At 47.8% G+C, this 21,568-nt stretch overlaps 1 protein-coding gene across 1 annotated transcript in view; it reads right to left on the bottom strand.

The window, feature by feature from the left end:
• GRHL1 (grainyhead like transcription factor 1) overlaps nt 1-19,394 on the bottom strand; it is a 57,052-nt gene extending 37,658 nt beyond the window's left edge. Inside the window, exons 1-8 of the mRNA XM_055122913.1 lie at nt 19,237-19,394; nt 15,615-15,801; nt 13,240-13,310; nt 9,213-9,603; nt 8,196-8,272; nt 6,211-6,367; nt 5,903-6,014; nt 4,875-4,969 (exon numbers count right to left, since the gene is read on the bottom strand). Of these exons, the coding sequence (XP_054978888.1) occupies nt 4,875-4,969; nt 5,903-6,014; nt 6,211-6,367; nt 8,196-8,272; nt 9,213-9,603; nt 13,240-13,310; nt 15,615-15,801; nt 19,237-19,256 (1,110 nt within the window). The 5' untranslated portion in view covers nt 19,257-19,394. The remainder of the gene's footprint in view (nt 1-4,874; nt 4,970-5,902; nt 6,015-6,210; nt 6,368-8,195; nt 8,273-9,212; nt 9,604-13,239; nt 13,311-15,614; nt 15,802-19,236) is intronic.
• Nucleotides 19,395-21,568: the final 2,174 nt, after the last annotated feature.

Genomic DNA, 21,568 nt, shown 5'->3' with positions numbered 1-21,568 from the left:
ATCGTCCAACAGTCAACATAAATTATTTTCTATTAGAAAAAAAGCATTCTTCTCCTACAGAAACACACTAGTGAATTGTAATGTCATTCTGCTCATAAAATCCCGACAATTTAAAACAACACTGACCACGATACTTTTCAGGGTTTGCATCTCAGCTCCGGGGGGCGGGGGGTATCACTTCTGTCATGACTGAGCTGCAAGCACGTCCTTGCTCAGCGGGCATGGTGCTTCCTGTGGGCACTGAGCAGGGAGACTAGCCTGGGCAAGTGCGACTACAGCTGAGACACCTCAGCACACTCCCTCGCCTAGGATGAGCCTCTACTGATTTTAGATCTTGGACTTTTTTGTTTTCTTTTTTCTCTTCTCTCTCTCTCTCTTTTTTTTTTAATTGAATCACCGTGAGAACAGTTACAAAGCTTTCAGCTTTAAGTCTCAGTCATACAATGATCAAGTACTCATCCCTTCACCAGTGCACATGTTCCACCACCAAGGACCCCAGTGTGCCCCCCTCCTACCCCCCACCCTGCCCGTATGGCAGATGATTTTCACTTTACTCTCTCTTTACTTTGATTACATTCAATTTTTGGATCTTGGACTTTTTTGGAGAGGCCCCGAGGCTCCTATCACTAATCCAATCTCAGTGCTGGTGTAAACTCTCTGATTTATAACCCGTGCAAGAAATCAAACCCTAGGCCAACCTGTACAGCCGATCCAGAATTATTCACTTGATTTCAGAAATGCTGAAACCAGGACACAACAGCGTCAGCCTAGTTTCTAAGTATTGTGTCTGTGTCTCTGAAGTTCACACGTAACACAGCATAAACACGCTTCCTCCTATGTCACGATGCCATCACATGCAGGACCTTCGATTATCCCACCAATGCCTCATCACCCACAATTCGAGCCGAACCATGGTGCTAGTGTTTGAGCCTGAGACATGGCATCATTCAGGCTGTAGCTGGACGCTCAGATGTCCTGGAACTGGGGGGTGGGGTTAGGGAGTGGGGGGTTGTGAGCACAGTATTGACGCTGGTTAATTTCCTCCTATCCTCTTTATCCTTCTTCCACCATCCCTCATGCTTCCCCCACTTGCTGGTTCTCTCTCCCCCCAAAGGACAAGTGCCCGCTAGCTGAGGAACTCTGAACTTTAGCACCTGGCCAGTGCTCCATCCCTCAATGTTTCAAAGGGAGACCATCTTCTTCTGGTCCACATGACCTGAAGCAGCTGACCTCAGCAGCCTAGCAAGGAAAGAACTACGAGTGAGTGTGTCCACAACATAGATTCTTGATGAACCCCGACTTACTCAGAGATCTGACTCCTTAACGGATGCCTGATGGGGGCCAGGAGAGAGACAGCAATTATGGCGCCTGCCGACTGGGGTCTGACTCCAGGCACCTCACGGCCCACTGAACACTGGAAAGTACAACCCTGGTGGGCCCAGGGCCCCACTACGGTGGCCCAGACATACCCAGCAACATAGCATCCTCAGGCCCTCACACTGAAACCATGGACTGACTGGCCAAGAACCATTGGTAGGGCCTGGAGACTCCTGAGTACCACTTGGGAACCCCCTCCCCCCAATAAATAAGTAATGCCTGATTAGCTTCTCCCCCAAATTCAACTTTCTTATGGAGTACATAAACATGAAGAAAACAGGTCTGCACAGTGGCGCAGTCAGGCAGCCCGGGGAAGCGCTGCTGAGAGGGCCCTGCTCTTCCATGTCCTTCTCTGCCACCGCTGTAAAAGGCATTTTTCCCCCTGCAAGTTCCTTAACTTCTTCACGTTTCCAGTGCAGTATCGCAGGTAGCTGGTTCTGCTGGTGAGCCGAGTGCGCAGCGACAGCTTAAGAGTGAGACTAGCTTGCACAGTGTTTGCGTCAAACTGGAGCAGAAGTCACAGTGTTCAAGATTTGACCTGCGGTGTCCTCCAAACACAGTCACCTCCAAAGCAAACAGCAGACGCTACCCGGAAGTCTCAGCTGTTCACAGTGACTCTGAAATTCTGGGCTCACACAGGCCCAGCACCACTGAAGGGGGCTGTCAGGCGGCTTTAAGAAAGCAGGGGCCGGGGTGAGGGTGGGCGCAGAGGGGGGGGGGCAGAGACCACTTATCGCTAATGAGCCCTTACGTCTGTGGAGGAGAAGGCTCCGGGACTGAGAGTCCTCGAATGACACGTCCCCTCAGTGAGAAGAATCCACACAGGATTCTGCCTGTGTATCCGTGCTCTCCGGCTGCCCCGGGGCGCCAATTACTTTAAGCGGAAAAACAGAAAACACCAACTTGGCCAGGGAAAGCACCAAACTGAGATAACTTGATTCCGCCACTGGCTTCAAGTTGATGCCTGATATCAGCTTCAAAAGGGAGCAGCCTCATTAAGAACCGGCACCCGGCTCCGGCAGCGGCAGCAAAGGCCTCCAAAACAAGTTCAAGTGCTGGGGGGTCTGGAAGGGGAACTGAAATGGAATTTACCTCCGTCAATTACCAATGCTATTAAGGCTACTTAAGACACACCTCCGAGCAGTATTCCTCTTCAGCGCAAATATGCAGAAGGCCCTGGGAATACAACCAGCCATTATCCCCACCTGTCATCTTGACTCGCATTACTCCCACCCTCCTGTGACACATCCGACGAACAAAGCACCCAGCCCACAAGCAGGGCTCTGTCGCCGGGGCCCCCACACACCCTGACAAGTGCTTATTAATCCTGACAAAACTCTGACAAAGAAGAGAGTCGGTCGCTGTAGCCTTCCGACTTCCCAAGAGCAGGGGTGGGGAGAGCGAGCCTGCCAGCCACATCAGGCCCACGCCATCATGTGGTCTGGCTCTGCTCCAAGAAGGGACAGACATGTGTGACTGTACTGTGTGGCCCACGAATGACATCATCAATACCCAGTGGCCCTGGGAAATAAGAAGGCTCCCCACCCCTCCCCACAACAGATGAAATGAGCTCCAGAGCTCAGGGACTGACCGGAAGTCACCCGGAAGCCGGAGAGTGTACTCAGAACAAGCACCGTCCTACTCTGCTCCTCCAGAAGTGCTCCGTCAGACCCGAGGGGCAAACCGGAAGTGATTTGCTTTTCACAGAAGTAACTGGAGGGTCAGCTCTTATACTATTATTATGATAATTAACTTAAAAAAGAGGGGCCGGAGCGATAGCACAGCGGGTAGGGCGTTTGCCTTGCACGCGGCCGACCCGGGTTCGATCCCCGGCATCCCATATGGTCCCCCAAGCACCGCCAGGAGTAATTCCTGAGTGCAAAGCCAGGAGTAACCCCTGAGCATCGCTGGGTGTGACCCAAAAAGAAAAAAAAAAAAAAAAAGAGCTATAACAACAATGGTGTAAAACCACGTTGACTTTTCCTCCTGAATTCCCGGTTTCATTGTGCACCAGACTCTGAACCACGCAGCCTGAGGACAGCCGTGTAAGGACTGAGGTGGTCAGCAGGAAAACCTTCATGTAATTAAGAGTAACTTCAGTTTCCTTAGAGCTTGGGGAACCTAAATTGCAAGATCCTGAAGTCTTAATGACACACTGCTGCCTTGCACAGACCGAGGACAACAATAAGGGAAAGTAAACTTTAATACAGACTGAACATGATTCTCGGGAATCCAATCACGATTTTAAAAAGTAACTGCCGGAAGTAAAAAAAATAAAATAAAATTCTGTTATGCTTGGCACATAATTCATTGTCTCAGAGCACCAGCTAAAAGATCTTATTGAATAAATAAAAGAAAAATTTCAAAAGAGAGGTTGATAAGGGTTTTCGTTGGTTTTGCAGTTCTGGGAACTGAACCGGGGCCACAAAGAAGCAAGGCAAGTGTTCTGCCACTTCGCTATGTCCCTGCCATAGAAAGAAAAGTTGAAAGGACAGACAAGTACAACTTTGTACCTAATACTTTATTATTTGATTACATATTTTATAGAAGTAATCCAGAGGGACTGGATAAATAGTACAACATGGTAAGGCACATGCCTTGCACACATCTGACTCGGGTTCAATCCTCCACATTTGGTGCCTCCCATGAGTGATCCCCAGGCAAAGAGCCCTGAGCACAGCCCAGGACACCCTCCCTCCCCTCAAAACAAACAAAAAAAAAAAAGAAGTTCAGAGAAAAAGACAAATATCTGAACACTAGTAATTACTGACAATAGGAATTATACCGAAAGGGAAAAAAAAAAACTGTGAAAAAAGGCAGACATCACTTTAAAATACGCTTATTTTTCCTTCTGGATTAGGGACAATTTTTCCCTTATAAAAGTCTGAGAAGACTCAGGGAGTATGTGATATTTTATATTTTTATGTTAACAAATACAGCCTATTTATTATTTGTGTTATATATATTTTATATTTTATGTATTTATACAACAATACGGGGGTCATATTCAAAGAACATGACCGCTAACAGAGTTGCTGGGGTAAACCTGACTCTAAGGGCCGTTAGGAAAGAAACTCCAACAGCTCTGAGGTATCGTCTGGAACCTCCTTCTGGCCTCGGGACGGAGGAGGAGATGGGAGGGAAGGAGGCAGAGTGAGGGGGCAGCCTGGAGGGGCAGGAGGACGGCAGAGGCGGCCCCAGAGGCTGTGCGCTCGACGCCATGCCAAGTGCTGCGGCGTCGCCACCACACCAATCTCATTTTGGAGAAAGGGGAAGAGGAAAAGGGGAGGCGATTTCCATAACATCTGAGAAGAAACTGTTCATTTTGGAAAATGTGAAATACTGTTCAAAGAGAGGAACTGGAGGATTCCAGTGGCTCTGACAAACCTGAAGGAAAACGCTCATTTGGGGAGCTACTGCTCCCAAAATCCTGCCCCGATTTCAAGCACTTCCCAACTTTACGGCTCTACCCCAGCCTCTCCGGCCTCAGCACCTACCTTTGCTTCATCATTAATGTCCCAAGTGAAAGAAATGGCGTTATAAGCAATCTCTTCAATGTTACTGATGGTATTGAAGCTTTCTTTATAGTCAGCTAGAAGAACGAGGAAACAAAACAAGAATTCATGAGTTCTGGTTCCAACATGAGAGGACAGCCACTCAAAGTAAGATTCTACTTTTACATTATTGCATCTGGATAACTTAACAGTTTTTGTGGAGATAAACACACACACACACACACACACACACACGCGGAATTCAGAGAATTTTTGCAACAGAGGGAAGCTTAGATATTGAAAGCCGTGGTGTCAAAATTAGAAAATTTAAATCACTGTCCCCAGGTCACAAAACTATTGCAGATAATTGGGATTAGAGCTCAGCTTCCTTTAATTCTGAAAAGTCAAAGGAACACTAGCAGAGACAGTTAGTACCTAGTGATACTAGCAATGCTTCTATGTAAAATCACAGACACAGACACACAGACACACACAAACACACACACACAGACATACACAGACATAGACACACACACGACAAGAACAGGGTCCTAATGAAGCTGCTTCAAAGAATACACATTTGTCCTGGCCTGTTGCTATTCCCCGGGTGCTGAATCTCTAAGGAGAGGCTAGCGATGCAGTTCAGTTCCAGGAGAGGTGGTCCATTTGATTTCTCCACCCAATGTCCATGTTCTACTTAGCAGACTCTCATAAAGACCCTCCCCCAAAACAAAACAAAACAAAAAACTTCAGCAGACTGGAAAGAGGGGTACTTGGCAGGAGCTGGCCATGGAGCTTTGGCTCCAATGCCCTGTGGAAAGCCACTGCATGGGGCTTATGTCCTTTTGAAGGAAGTAATGTTCAGAGCACTGGTTCCCGGAGGCCAGGGACAGTGTTTGGAACCGATCAGTAGCTGGCATGAAAATGCAAAGGCTTTTGGCAGGAAGCTGTTCACTGCCAAAAATAATTGGATTTAGAAAACTGGATGCTTTGCACCTCTGGGAATAAAAGCGGGCTGCAGAGCTACTTACCTATGTCAATGCATCTTTGTTTAGCTGTGTGCTGCCGGGAGTGCCAGTACTTCCAATGCCTCAACTGATCTTCTCTGCTCTTGTCTTCAGCAAACACCACCATGATCACGCTCTACGAAAGGGGATCCATTAGGGCAGACAAGCATGGAGAGAGGAGTATCTTTCAGGAAAACGTACTGATCCTGCATTTAAGGCCGCAGAAGGCAGCCTGGAGTCTGGTCTTTATTTAGTGGCTCCTTCAGCCCGGGGTGGGGGGGGCTTAAGCTCTGACGTGCTCCCTGAGAGCTGCGCGCTAAAGCAGAACTTACCCGCACTTTGCTGATTGGGTGGTGGATCCCCTCGTTGCTGCTCACTTCCTTTAAGGTGACGGGATAAAACTGGCCTTTGTTCAGGTATGTCATAGTGCTGTCCCCTGGCTTCTGTCGCAGTGATTTCGAAGCTTCCAAGGTATATTCAAAGTTGTTCCTACAGAACCAGAAAAGTCACAAATCTCGAATCACCTCTCTTCAGTTTCCTGGACGCTACAGCTCAATCCTGCAGTGCTTCAGGGTGACTCTAGCCAAGCAGCAGGCTGCCAGCAAACAGCCACCTCACTAGGTCCTCTTCTAGAGTTTGCCACTTTGCCCAGGGTAAGCATGATCTTAAGCAACCCAGAAATTCTCTAGCCTCTCAGATGTGAAATATACGGTGCCTACTGGAAATTTGATGATGTGATAGGAACAACGAGACGTTTGGAAGCTAAGGATAGGAGAGATACAAGTGAAAGGACTTTGGAAGCAAAAGTCAAGGTAGGCTTCCAATCTGGTATTTACCTAGAAGTTGCAGACAAGGGTTTGGTAGTTCTTGCTAAGTTCAACCTGGCTCTCCACAGCAGTTTTCGGTTTTGCTTATAATTTTAAGTGTCTTTAGAGGGACACTCGACAATTGCTTTTTTTGTTGTTTCTGGGCCAGACCTGCTCTGGGCTGATTCCTGGCTCTGTGCTCAAGATTGATTCCTGGCGGGGCTTGGGTGACCATACAGGGTGCTGGTGACCAAACCCAGCTTGCATGCACGCAAGGCAACACCTAGCCTGCTGTTCTATCTCTCTGGTTCCTCAACAATTTGTTTTTGTTTGTTTTTGTTTGGGGGCCACACCCAACAGTGCTCAGGGATTATTCCTCACTTTGCACTCAGGAATACTCCTGGCTTCTCTGGGGTGCTGGGGATCGAACCGGTCAGCCACGTGCAAGGTAAAACGCCCTATCTGCTGTAGTAACTCTCTGGCCCTCGACAATTCTTTATGTTTCTTATTACTTTACAGTGCCACACGTATGTTCTCCCAAAGGCTGTTTAATAACCTTTCATAACCATCAGGGGCCATGAAACTGCAGCTACTTTTATAAAGTTTTACTGGAATACAGCCACACACTTTGTTTACATATTTATCTCTGGCTGAGTATGCGATGGTAGAGGCGGAGTGTCGCAACAGAAGCTGTATGGCCCACAGAGGCTGAAATATTTACTATCTGATCCTTCACAGACAAAGTTTGCTGATACCTGTCCTAGATCTGAAACGGGATCTGAGTTTGTGGCTATTAAACCCTGAGGCAGGAATGTAAGGGAAGTTTCAATTCCCAAAAAATCCTAGACCTTCAAATAAAACCTTTCGTATTTCAAAACACAACATACACATTAAAGATAAAAAAATACATAAACGTATATAATGTAATCTTAGTTTATTATTTTTTAAATCTGAAGTTATTTTTATATATATGTATGTATATATATCCATAATTAACTTGGAGGATATTTGCATGCCTGAAGCAAGGACTCATTTTTATTTGCTTTAGGAATGCAAAGATAAACTTTATGAGGTTTAAAAAGAAGAGGTTGTCAGGTCAGGAAAAACAGCTAACTTCGTTTATCATTTGTGAGACTAATTTTTAAAATGTCTTATTCACCTAATGCTCTTTCTAAACGGTCACAGCATTATGCATTTTTGAAGACAGAAGGGATTTCACAGAGCTGACGTGATCTGGTCTCTTTGGATTCCATTCTCTGACTATCGCATAATGAAACCAAAGGGAAGAAGAAGCACCAACACCAAGAACCGAGGAAGCTTGAAACGCAGCTCAGAGGCCAAAGCTAGATGCACCGGAGCCCGTGCCGGCTGGCAGAGGCGCTGCCCGAGACCAGGAAGAACAGGTGAGAGCCCGCGGACACCGCCTCAGAGTTGTTTAACGTCAAGTTAACAAAAAGGTACAGAGACATAAAAACTGAAAGTTAAAAATCAAATTAAAAGACAACTATTACCCAGAAACACTGTCAAAAACATAGTCCTCTGAATTCATGCCAGGCATCCGCAGACTGAGATCCGAGGGGAAGAAAACCTGTAATATCAACGTGATAAGCCACAACGATTTAACCGGTTATCAGGCTCCCTTGAAGATCACTGTCTGGTATCGCATGAAAGCGTGTGGCTTACGGCACCCCCACTACTCTTTTTCAATACTTATTTAAAAAAAAAAAAGTTTACCATAAAATTTTTTTTAAAAAAACAAAACAACCAGAAAAACAGAAAACAGAAAGGAAAAAAAAAATGTCCTTTCTATGTGTCACTCGACCACATCAAGGCAATCTTAGGGACTCAGAAGACATCCTCTGGTATTCCCTGCCCGCACATTCCACTTCTGTTCCCACTCTGGACTCGGGCCCCAGCCGAGTGAATCAGGATTAAGAATACCAAGCGCACGCCTGGCCAGATGCGCCGTGGCCCGCCGTCAGGAGAGGTGACCAAGTGAGCTCCGCGAGCAAGCTCCCCCCCAAGTTTCTGGGTACAGGCCTAAGCATCTTCCACTGCTTCCACCTGAGCGAGGGCCTCCTTGCCACGAAGCCCGCCAAGTGTTTGGCGTGAAAGGCGCCTTTCTCATGGAGCTCTCCAGGCCGCCCCTGACACCAGCGCCCCGTTTCGGGCAGCTTGTTTTTGGGGCTCGGACAAAAGCTGAAAACAGACTACTGGGATCTAGCTGTTGTTGACTGGAGATTAGGTACGGGGTTCTCTTTCTCCAGCAAAGCACTCGGTTGAAATCACGATTGTTAACTCAGCTGCTGGTAAGATTAGCCATGTGCCCTTGATAATAATTTCTGGTTTTATAGGCTTAGTTTACAAATTATACCCACGGGCCTTTACTCTTTAAAAAAAAAAAAATCTTTTGTTCCTAATCCACTCACTTCAGGCTGAGTTTCAAGCTTACATAACAAGGAAGGGGTGGCACCCAATACTTAGACAAACACACAGCCGTCTGAGGAAGATGCTTTCGTTTCCTGTACCTCCTGAACGCCTTCCTTGAAGGTCTCTGAGAAGGTAGAGTCTGGCGTGCGCCTCTGAGCATTGGGGGGCTGGGCCCCAGAGCTGAACTGGTCAGTACTCAGGTTCCGGTCAAAGACCACCACACGCTCGGTGGCCTCGGGGTGGTATACTGCCGGGGGGATCCCCACAGCAAAGCTGTGAGGCTCGGTTTCTGTCTTGATGGAGTGGGTGGGCATCGTCGCTATGGAGACGGTGACTGTCGTGTCAGGAGCGGTTAGGTGGCCTCTCTTATCAATGCCCAGCTGGTTGCCATGGGGAAGGACGATGTTGAAAGGCACATTCTTCAGAACCTGCACTCTGTTTTCGCCAGTGGAGATGAGCGGCTGCTCAGTCACATTGGGTATGCTGTTTCTTTAAGAAAAGAAAAGAAACCTGTGTTTTCAAACCTGGAGCTGATGCAGTTCTTCAATGTTTATTTTCCTAGTGGCACTGCGAGGTGGGACGTGAATAACAACAAGAATGATCAGATATGTCGGGAATAACAACAAGAATGATCATACATGTCGTAGACTCCAAATAAACAGAAAATGGCATGACATCCCATTACCAGAGAAAGACAACCTCCTAATTATAGGTCAAATAAAAATCCAAATAAGTCCAATTTTATTTGAAAGCTGAGTATTCAGAGCTCTCTACTATGCTTTATTTCTCATGATCCCAATGCAATAATGACATTTTACTAGGAGCCCGAAGCTACAAGCAGGTGGAATCATACAAAAAGGGTGATTCAACTACAGACTCTAGAGTCAGACTGTCTCGGTTCAAATTCCATGTGACCTGGAGCAAGTTATTCATCTCTTGGTGACTACACGCTCCCCTAAAAAATGGGAATCATGAAGAATCCCCCACAGGAGGCTGAGAATGATGAAATGAGGGAGGGTACACTGAAATGCAGTTATAATGCCTGGCACGCAAGGGTTTAAGTATGAATTACCAGGACCAGAGAGGGTATAGGCATTTGCCTTACATGCACCCAGCCCCAGCTCAATTCCTGGCACAACGCATGGTCTCTCGAGCATCACCAGGAGTGATCCCTGAGCAGAGAGCCAGGAGTAACCCTTGGGTACTTCCAGGTATAGCTCCCAAATAAAAGCAAAACAGAAGTACAGCAAAAAAAAAAAAAAAAAAAACCAGCAGCATGAGCTATCTCCCTTCTCCTAACAGTTATGCTTATTTGGCCTTTTCTTTTACCAAAAGAAAACCCGTGATCAGACTGCACCAGTAACTATCTATAAGATCACTTCTGGTTTCACAAATTATCCTAAGCAACAAAGATGCTTTTTTAGTCCAGAGTTAAACTTAATGAAGTTTTAAAATATCCTCCAACCATATTTGAAAGCTTTTTGTTTGTTTTTGGCCACACCTGGCTGTGCTCAGGACTTACTCCTAGCTCTGAGTTCAACGGTCACCCCTGGTAAGGCTTGGGGGACCATAAGGGGGTGCTGGGGATTGAACCCAGGCCGGCCACGTGCAAGGCAAGTGTCTTGCCCACTGTATTATTGCTTCAACCTCAAGAGTGACACTTTTAAACAGAAAAAAATATGGAATCTTGCACATTTCAAGGTCGACAAAATGTTTTAACCACGGATCTATAAATGGACTCCCAGCAGTTTATTCTAAAAAGTGGGGGGAGGGGCCGGAGCGATGGCACAGCGGGTAGGGCGTTTGCCTTGCACGCGGCCGACCCCGGTTCGATCCCCGGCATCCCATATGGTCCCCCAAGCACCGCCAGGAGTAATTCCTGAGTGCAAAGCCAGGAGTAACCCCTGAGCATTGCTGGGTGTGACCCAAAAAGCAAAAAAAAAAAAAATTAAAAAATTAAAAAAATAAAATAAAAAGTGGGGGGAGACAACTCAAGTCGCAGAGCACATGCCTAGCTGGGTCCCTGAGTAGGATGCCCTAGCAGAGATGGCCCCTGGACCACCCCCAGGCCTAGCCCTGGCACCCCCAGCACCGCTAGGCCGAAGCAGCAATGCACTGCCGGTCCCGAGGCCCAAACACCGGCCCTGTGCCTCTGGGCTGAGCACTGCCTACACCCCAGAGCTCAACCCGAAAGCTCTGCTAGGTGTGGCCCCTAGTTTTAAAAAAAAAAAGTGTGTATGTGTGTGTCGGGGAAGGGGGTGGGGGTAACCTATCTAGAAAGCCATAAACACTTGGTAATAGTAAAAAAAAATAAGCTGTTAGGATCAGAGAGGGTTGGCTTCTGAGTACTCTCGCAGGGAGAGCTCAGGGAAGAGCACGTGCTCCGTGTGCAGGACGCCCAAGTCTGGTCCCTAGAACCTCCTGGGCCCTAAGTACTGCCCAGAGTGACCACTGAGCACCACACCTGGAGCATCCCTTGAACACCATCGGGTGTGGCCAAAATCCACACCCTTTCCCTCCTAAAACAAAACAAAAAATACTGCAGTGCAGGGGCCTGAGAGACAGCTCACAGGACCAGAACTCACCCGGCACCCGGAGGCCCCCTAGGACAACACTGACCTGGCTGAACTGAGCATCCCCAGGAAAGGCCCCTGAACCCTCTAAGACTGCTTGGGAGCTTTCTCCACCACCATCACAAAAAAATAAAACAGAAACGAACAAAAATCTCCAGTGAAAAAAATGTTTTGAAGATGACAGTGAGAAAAAGTATGTCAAAACCCTAGTGGAGCTGGTACAGATAAATGTGCGATTATACTTTTTCTTGACCACTGTGTTTGAAAAGGCCTAAAATAAAAAGTAAAAATAAGTCATCAACCCTATTCAAAGGGGTATTATGAAGATGAAAACAGCAACATGGAAGATAAATATAAAACATATTCAGTAGAAGAAAGCAACCAAATACAACCAAATCCTACCTGAAAATATAATTACAACCACATGATGTATGCATGTGTGTCAAACTGAACTACTCTGATAGTGGGAAGCTGAGCTATTAGTCACTCTTTAAAAATGAGGGCCAGAGTTATAGTACGCTGTGCTTAGGAATCACTCCCGGTGGCGGTGCTCAGGGGACCATATCGGATGCTGGGGACTGAACCTGGATTGGCCACACGCAAGGCAAACACCCTATCTGCTCTACGACTACTCCAGCCCCACCACATAACTTTATTTTTTGGTGCCACTCCTGGCACACTTCAGGGGTTACTCCTTACTCTGCACTCAGGAATTACTGCTGGTAGTACTTGGGGGATGATATGGGATGCTGGGGATCGAACCCAGCCTTGTGCAAGGAAAGTGCCCTACCCGCTGTACTATCGCTCCCACCACCCGCCCCCGCCCCCTCCACATAACTTTTTTAAAATGGATTCCCACCATGGCCTTAAATCTCCACCATATCCTTCTTTAAAAACCTCAAAAAACAAGGGCTAGAGAGAGAGAGTACAGTGGGCTAGGCACCTGCCTTGCACAGAGCTAACCTGGGTTTGATTCCCAGCATCACATATGATCCCCTGAGCCCTTCCAGAAGTGATCTCTGAGCTCAGAGCCAGCAGTAAGGATTTGGGGCACAGCAGGATGTGGCCTCAAATCCAAACCCAAACAACAACAACAACAACAACCCTAAAGAAACAATAAACGGGGTCTGAGAAATCTCAGAAGGCATCCTTGGCATATGGGAGGCCCAGTTTTGGTCCCTGGCACCACAGGGAGCAAACCCCAAGCACTGAGTCAGAAGCAGTTCATATGCAGTGTGGGGCGGGAGGGGGGGGGCGGGCAAACAAACCAAAAGGGAAGGAGGGAAGCAAACACTTCACTTCGTTATTTTATGTCATTACTAAGATCAAACCAACCCTTTGGAGGAAGAGAAAGTGGATCTTTTGTTTTCTACAAAAGGTGATGAAGCCTAAGACTCTGTTCCCAGGACAATAGAATCTAAATCACCACAAGGCCAACCTGAAGTTAGATACCAAGAGTACAACTGACCTGGCTCCCTTAAATGAACTCATCTTAGTTTTAGGTAACTGCAGCCTTCCGAGTGCACGGGCACAAGATTATTAAGAACATCACCTTTTGCTGTGATCCGGCTCTGGGTGCTCCACGTCCGGTTTCGCTGTGGATGATCTTCTCTCCCTTGGAACCTTAGGTATTGGCACACACGACAAGAATTTAGTTCCAACACGGTGAAGAATAGAGATGCAGTCTTTCATTTCTTGGTAAGTTCAAAACCATACATCTACCTACTCTCTACCAAACCCTGGGACAAATGGAACAGCATCTATCTTAAGAAGTTCACAATCTGGTCACCAGGTTGGTCTGTAAAAACCAACCATTATACAGTTGCCATACAAACAACCTCAGGGCATTACAAACACACCCGGCGTCTGGGTTTTATCTCTTCATGGAAGCAAATACCCCTGGCCTGGTTAGACCCATATTTCTATAAATCACATACTCAGGAAGAGGCTTTTAAAAACACAACTGGCCTCCCGTACCTTTCTCGCTACCTTCTTCCATAACCCTTCCTTTTGGATAAAATGCAAAATTAAAAGGATTGGTTGAGTGAACAATGTGCTTTTAAAACTGACCAGTGGTATTATGTAAAAGTGACTGATGGTTACAACCAAACTATGGAAACAAGCCTGGAAGTTCATTTAAAAAAGAAAATGACCCTCCTCCACCAATGTCAAGAAATCTGACTAGGTCAGATTGTCTTAGTGGAGATAAATGAGGATTAATCTCCTGAGAGGTCAAATACTTTCAGGATCCTTTACTTAAAACACTCACTATGGAAAAGAGTGTTAAAATACCAGTCTTGCCAGCACTAAACTTGGTTCCCCGCCCACCCCACATTTCATTAAAAGATACACAACTTCAAACTTCATAGTTAGTACTCTGGGACTTATGTGTTTGGTTTTTTTTTTACACAGGTAGAGTCAATAAAACAAGTCATAAGAACAGATATATAATAAATTCAACTTCAAAGGATCCCTTCACAGCCAACGCTTCCCAGGCGAGGGTTTCTCCTGACGTTGTTAGTTCCTACACAAGTTTCTATTCAGGGCCAAAGGGAAAAGAGTTGTCTCAGCCCTTCAACCATAACAGACTGGACATGTGATTTCATAGCAGAAAATGATGAAATCATTGACTCAGGTCTCCCTCTAATTCTGCTAATCAAACTATCTTCTCTGCTTTCATTCCTCTGTATTCCTTGTATTCAGGGTGGGGGTAGGGGGGCAGCCCTGGTGCAACAAAAGAATGCAACAAAAGGCATGCAAGTGGTGGGTCTCAGTGAAATCTAATTCAACTGTTCATCATTGTAAGTTTTTGATAGGTCTGACAGGTTTTCAAAACAAAAAGATGTCAACAGCGCAATGTAGTATGTAGCCATCCCTGAGTCTGCTCTTGGCCAGGCCAACAAAATCCAGCACACACCAGACCAGGAACAACACATACTAGTGTTGTGACTTGAGAACCCTTTTTTTTCCCCACCTGAGAAATGAAAATAGCACTGTCACTGTTATCCCGTTGTTCATCGATTTGGTCAAGCGGGCACCAGTAACGTCTCCATTGTGAGACTTGTGGTTACTGTTTTTGGCATATTGAATACACCACGGGTAGCTTGCTGGGTTCTCCGAGAGGGACAGAGGAATCGAACCTGGGTTGGCCGTATGCAAGGCAAATGCCCTACCCGCTGTGCTATCACTTCAGCCCCCAAAATGAGAATAATGTCATATAATTAGGATTTCTGGAGGAACTAGAAATAACCTATATGCTGGCATTATGTCTGATCTAATTAAGATAATAAATAAAAGGTAGTATTATTAGAACAAAGTTGATGATGTTGATGACGATGGTAATGCACAGGTGGTCATCTCTAGACATCAACACCATGAAAAACCAAAGCAGAGAATATATTTAAAACTAGTTTAACTCCCTAGAAACAGACTACAAAATATATCCCGTTCTTAGGACTAGAAGTCCAAAATTTAAAAAAAAAAAAAAAAAGAAAGAAAAAAGAGTTCAACAATCAAATTAAAGGCTCTGTGACATCATTTAAGGAAAAGAAAATCACCATGCCTACAGAAGAATAAAGATTAGCACATAGATAAATTAATTACAGTGAAGATGGCACTAAGGACTACCCTCGGTCAAGTATTCGGTCTCAGTAAGCCACATTTACCATCTTCCTCTCTGGTAGCTTCTCCTCTCAGACAGAGTTGGAACAGCTGGCTCCTTCGTACATTTAAAAAGCAACCCTTTGATTCTGGGATTGTAGATTTTTCAGCTTTGAACCACAGTAAGTCAAAGTACTCATTAAAGTATTTATAGTCACTACAGAAGCAACTTGCGTTACATTCTACCAGCAAATTACTGTTTTATACGGTGCTGAATCAAGTGCATCTTGGACTGTTAAAAGGTTTTAAAAGTGCAGACAAACCTACCTTGTAGTAGTCATAGAGTAAGCCCAGTGCAGCTGCACTGTCTTCGTCTCCATTGATGCTCATCATCGCTTTGGTTGCTGCAGTGAGCGGGTTTTCCAGGAAAGACTTCCAGGCTTCATCTTCACTTGTATAGGAGCGCCGCTGTGGGTAAAGTGCTTCATTCTGAAGAACCAACACTGGCCGTTTGCTTCAAAGGGGAAAAAAAAACCACATATATAAAAAATACTCACACAGACATATACAAATGTATCTCACACTCTTCTACTCCAGGTATTATTAGCTATTTTTTTCTTTCAAGAACCTAAATGATGATTTCCTTAATGTTCCCATAATTTCTTGTCTCATCAAAAGACCCTCATAAATTAAGATAAGATCAGAATTTGACGCATTTAAATTCGGGCCAGTGAGTAAACTCACTGAGATGCAGAATCACTAATGTACTTAGAAGATAATAAGGCAGCCAGGAACCTACAGTTAATTCACACATGGTACACGGGAATGACTATCCACAGGAGGACAAAACACTCCAGGAGAAGGCCAGACTATTCCAACACTTTCCGCAAACAAACACAAGACAAGCGCGGGAGAAAAGAGGACATTAATTTCCTTCAGACATATACCTTGCCCTCTTAAAGGGAATCTATGTTCAATTATCATGCTGCTACATGTTATTTCACTGTCTCCAGTTGATGCCTCGACTTAACACATCTCCTAGCTAAGAACTGGGGGAAGAGTAGGAGGGGGTCAGAGAGAAAAAGGGATACTTTCTTAAATCCTCGGGGGTATATAAGAGAAGTCAGAATATTCTACTGATTACCAACAGATTGAGCATGGAATCTGGCCAAAGGGGACCATAAATCAATAAGGAGGCATAATTTTCTGGCAAGGGAGTTGACTGTTTATCTAAGGAGATAAACATTTAAGAATCTATAATAATAAATGAAGCCACTGAACAGAAAAGATTTTTAAGAAAATGGGGGTGGAGAGATCTGTTTAAAACAAAAATCTCTATTGGTTTTCCAATGGGCCAGAACTGTTTCATTCTTAATGCCATAGACTGGTGGGGGGAAATCCAGAAAACCAATAAAGATCTTTCTGAGAGGTTTCATTTGGAAGATTAAAACAAACATTACCAATTCCAAATAATGTGAAATGTAAACAGTCTTAACAACCATTCTGTTGGTGCTATTTAATAAGTCAACAAAGAGAAAACGCAAAATGAAGCCATTTTTTAAAAGGAAAATCTTTTTTTTTAAAAAGTATTCTGAAGACTGAACTGTCACTACTCTAATAAGGCTCAGTTCTCATTGCAACACACAAATGAAATATGTAAATGGCCTAAAGGTGACCTACCTACTCTAAAAGTGAATGTAGAAAGACTGATTATCTTTTCAAGTAATCAGCCCAAGTTAGGGTTTGGCCATCACCCGAGCCCTTTAAAAACAGATACAGATGGGGGCTGGTAGGGCATTTGCCTTGCACACGGCCAACCCGGGTTCGATTCCCAGAATCCCATATGGTCCTCCGACACCGCCAGGAGTAATACCTGAGTGCATGAGCCAGGAGTAACCCCTGTGCATTGCTGGATGTGACCCAAAAAAATAGAAAAAAAACAAACAAACCAAAACCAGATACAGATGTAGAAAAAAGGAGATAATACCTTAAAGGGGTTGGGGTGGTAGTAGTGGGGCTATTCAGAACTATTTTTAGTCAAAAGTCTTATTTCAAAGTCAATGTTTTCACCCATACCTAAGCATAAAGTCCTAGGAGTTTACACTAGGTAGGCAAGAAGTCTTAAGGTGGTGGACTATTTTAACACTAAACACAATGTTACTGAAAGCAGTTTGTGTAAAAACGAAGTCTATACAAATTTCAAAACTTGTTTTTAAAAAACAAGTTTTTTAAACTTATGTGCACAAATACACATACGAAACATGGGCACTCTCTGCACCATCAGGGGTAGAATATAATAACTACTAAACCAGTGGTACCTTGGGGTGATTTAATAGTGCACTGCTAAGCTATTATTAATAGTGTAATAGCTACTTCCAGAAGATTATGATAACACTTGGCTCGTTCAATTCCAGTAATGCTAGTTTTTCAACTTCCGCTCTCCCACCTCCATCCCAAATTTGTACAAGCAACAGAAAATTTTTAAAAATTTTCTTTTCTTTTTTTTTTTTTTTTTTGGCAAATGGTTTTGTTTGGGATCACCCTGAAGGTGTCTTACATTCCTAAGTGTGCCTACGGCAGAAGTTTTAGCTTTGGAAATGTGCCTTATCTACACCAAAAAGTCCAGAAATAAACAAGAACCCAGTCGCCCTGCTCAGTCCACTTCCTCATATGACAGGCCAGCGCTAGCCCCAAACGCTCATCACTGCTGCCCGAGAGACTGAACTCCTTTATCAACGATCTCTCAAACTCCTCAAATACGTTTCCAGCGATAATTTCACAGCACATGCTACCAGACAAGATTAATCCACTGAGGCTATTCCAAATTCTAACATCTCATCTTCTCATCTGGAAGAAAGGAGCACACTTAAGCCAAATGAGTAATTATACAACTGGGAGGATTCTTTGTGCTCTCGACGCACTGGTCGGAATTAGAAATGATTGTTTTGGCAAGACTTACTTAAAAAAAAAAAGTTATTTCATGCAAATCTTTTCTTGGGAAACAAGTCTGTGCTCAGAAGTGACAAACCCCAGAACTCTCTCCTTGGCTCTGTCCACCTTACCTTACCACCTCGCATTTGTCCACCACGTAACAAATGCTTTCGAACCCACCGGTTCCAAGAAAGGCACCGTCGTCGGCACGGCTTGTCACAACCCCGATTTCGGCGTTTCGGCCTCTTGCTACTTTCTGAGCATTTCTTTTTCTTTTCTTTCCTTTTGCTTTTTAAAAAACCCCATGGTAATCTGTAATTGCCATCGGTGGTGATGCGAGGGGCCGAGTAACTCCTACGAGCCGTTTTTCCGCAGCCGCTCAGCCAGCCCCCGGGGAGAGAAAGCGCCAGCACGCCGGCGGAGCCCCGCAAACTTGTCCCGGCATCTCTGCTGCCCGGGGTTCAGGTCGCGAGCCGCGCGCGGTCGCCGCCAGCTGCCGGGCTCAGCACCCGCGGCCCGGGCCGGGGGACACCGGGGCGCACGCGGGGCCGCCCGCTGCCTTTGGCCGCGCGGAGCACGCGGAGAGCAGAAGCGCGGGCCGGTCCCCCCTACCTTCCAGCCCGGGCGTCCGCGGCCCGGGACGAGGGGGGCGGGAGGAGGAGATCGCCCCCCAAAGGACGCGGGGTGGGGGGTAACGGGAACAAAGGCGGAGGGGCAGAGGCCGCAGCCCGGCAGAACCAGGTGCAAGGTGGGGCGCGCGCCCCCCGCCCGGGCTCCGTCCGGTCCTCGCGGCCTTGCACCGGCTGCGTCCCCCCACTCCCGTCCCCCTCCGCTCCGCCCGGCGCGGCTCCGCATCCTCCTCTCGCTGCCCGCTGGCCTCCTTCGGCTGCCCACCGTTCCCCCCCAGGGGCCCGGCCGCGTCTCTCCGGGCCTCGCGGCTGCAGGTGCGACCGGCCAGTCGGGGCAGCGGCGGCCCGGGGCCACCCCGTGGGCCTGGCACGCCGGCGCCCTCACTCACTTGTCGTACTCCTGTGTCATCGCGCTCGCTCGCCGCTGCCGGGCCGCAGAACTGGACTTTCGGGTTGGGACAGTACACCCGATCCGGGGGGAGGAGGCGGCGGCGGCGGCGGCGGGTCCGGAGCAGCGGCCCCGACGGGTTAGGTTCGCTTTTCTCGCTCTGAGCCGGCTCGGCGCGGGCTGCGCGCACAGGGCGCCGGGGCTCGGCCGCCCATTGGCTGGCCGCGCGCCGGCCGGGGGCGGGGCCTCGGGCTCGGGGAGGCCGGCGCCGCCTCCCGATTGGCCCGTGAGCCGGGCGCCGGGGCGGAGCCGTCGGGGCCGAGCGAGGCGGCCGGGCGGGGCCCGGCGCTCCGCGTGCGTGGCCGCGCTCCCGGGGGCGCGCGCGCTCGCCTGCCCCCGGGAATCCAGGTGCTGCGTCTCCGCTCTCGGTCCCGGCCATCGCAGTGCACGGCCGCCCACCACCTCCCCGGACTGGCAGTGCCTGGGCGCCGCCTTCCCGAGCTCTGGGCGTTCTCCCCATACACCTTCCCTTCCCACTCCAGTTGTCTGCGCTGGAACCTTTCCCACTCCAGCGTCACTCGGACCCTTGCGGTCACTTACCTGCGAGGTCCAGCTGTCTCCGCCCTTAACTCGCCGCATCTGTCCCACTTTAGAGCCTTTGCCCATCCAACTCCTATGGTACAATGTGTGACGGCGTCTGAAGAAAACGGGCTCCCGTCTCTTACCCGCTGTTCCCCATCGTGCGAGCAGGAGGGCACCCACAAGAGCTCCGGGGCCACCTCCCCTCCCCGGAGCCCTGTGTCTGCCCCTTCCTCTCTCCTGGGCCTTACCTCCCTGGTGTGGGTGTGTGTGTCGGGGGTCCTTCCGTCTTCCCTCAAGTCTTGCCGCCTTTTAGCCCCTAGGACCCCATCTGGGCTTCAGTCTCCTCCCCTGCTGCCCTTTCCTTTCATGCCCATCCCTGCCGCTGTCCAGTGGTCCTTCCTGAGCCCAAGCTCGCTCCTTCTGTAGGATCTGCCCATTCATTCCAGTCTTGGGATGACACCTATTACATATTCCTGTCGGAGATGTTGGGACTACCACAGTGAACAGAACAGACAAAACTCCCGGCCTCCCTTCAGCCGGTGACCGGAGGACCATAACACGGCAAACAAAAGTAAATCACATGTTAGGCGAGCAACAGGCTCGTTCTGTGGGAGAAAAGTCGGGAAACGCCGATTGGTGGGAGCAGGGGCTGGACAGAGGCTTCTGGTGGTGTGAAGAAGAAGGGGAGGAGGTGAAAGAGAGGGGGTCAGCTTTGCGGAAGGTAGGGGCTCCTGCAGTGCTCAATGAGCAAAAGCAGATGGGGAGAGGCGTTGGGGGGGTAGATAACAAATGACGGGGCTAGTTGTGAGAACTTGATTTTTCTTGAGTGAGATGGGAACGCTCAGAGCTTGATAGAGGGCAATGGCATCACCTCACTTGGATTTTGGGACAATTTATCTGGACCAGGCTAGACCTGAGTGTGAGGTGATGCCATTGTAGGGGGTGAGAAATGGTCCTCTCCTCTGCCGGAGCCGTCTGAAGGCAGGAACAGCGGGACTTCATGAAAATTGAGCATGGGACATGAGAAAAATGAGACTCAGGGCAATATCCAGGTTTTCCGCTGAAAGCTGGAAGGGATGATTTGTCCTCCTGGAGATGGGGTGGCAGCAGGCCTGGGTCTGGGAACGGGGGAGCAGTGCAGGAGCTTCTTTGGGGATTTTCCTTTTTTTTTTTTGAGAATCGAGTAGATGTAGAAGGTTGGCTCCAAAGCCGGGATTCCCGGGCCAGGTCTGGCTGAGTGGACACTGGCAAGGAGCAGTGTAGAGGTCACATGGGATGAGCACGACTCTCCCGCACTGAGAGCAGAGACCAGCTCTGGACTCCCGGGAGGCTCCTTCACGGAGAGGCTGCTGAGGTAAGGACCAGCAGAGGAGCTGGGATCCCTGGGGCCAGAAGAAGGAGGAAGCATGGAAGTCAAGTGAAGAAATGGACCTCTGGCTCCAGGGGGCTCAGTGAGATGGGGCGGGGTAGCAACATGGTGGCCAGCGGGGCCTTTATTCAGCTCCCAAACTCCCCGTTTCCCAGGCTGCTCCCACCCCAACCAGCACTCACAGAACCTCTCACAGACCCTTCCACCACTTTCAGTATGCGTCCCGAACCTTGGAGACATTGCCAGAGACCTGAACCCTGTTTCCTCCTCTGTAGTCACTCATTTTCTATTTACATAAATTGCACTGTTTTTTGAAATCAAGTAAATAATGGCCTGGGCTCCCCAGATTTAGTGCATATCACCAGGACAGGCTGCGGCAGAG

Source organism: Sorex araneus, chromosome X (genome assembly GCF_027595985.1).
Source record: "Sorex araneus isolate mSorAra2 chromosome X, mSorAra2.pri, whole genome shotgun sequence".
NCBI lineage: Eukaryota > Metazoa > Chordata > Mammalia > Eulipotyphla > Soricidae > Sorex > Sorex araneus.
This window is presented reverse-complemented; position numbering and strand designations above follow the sequence as displayed.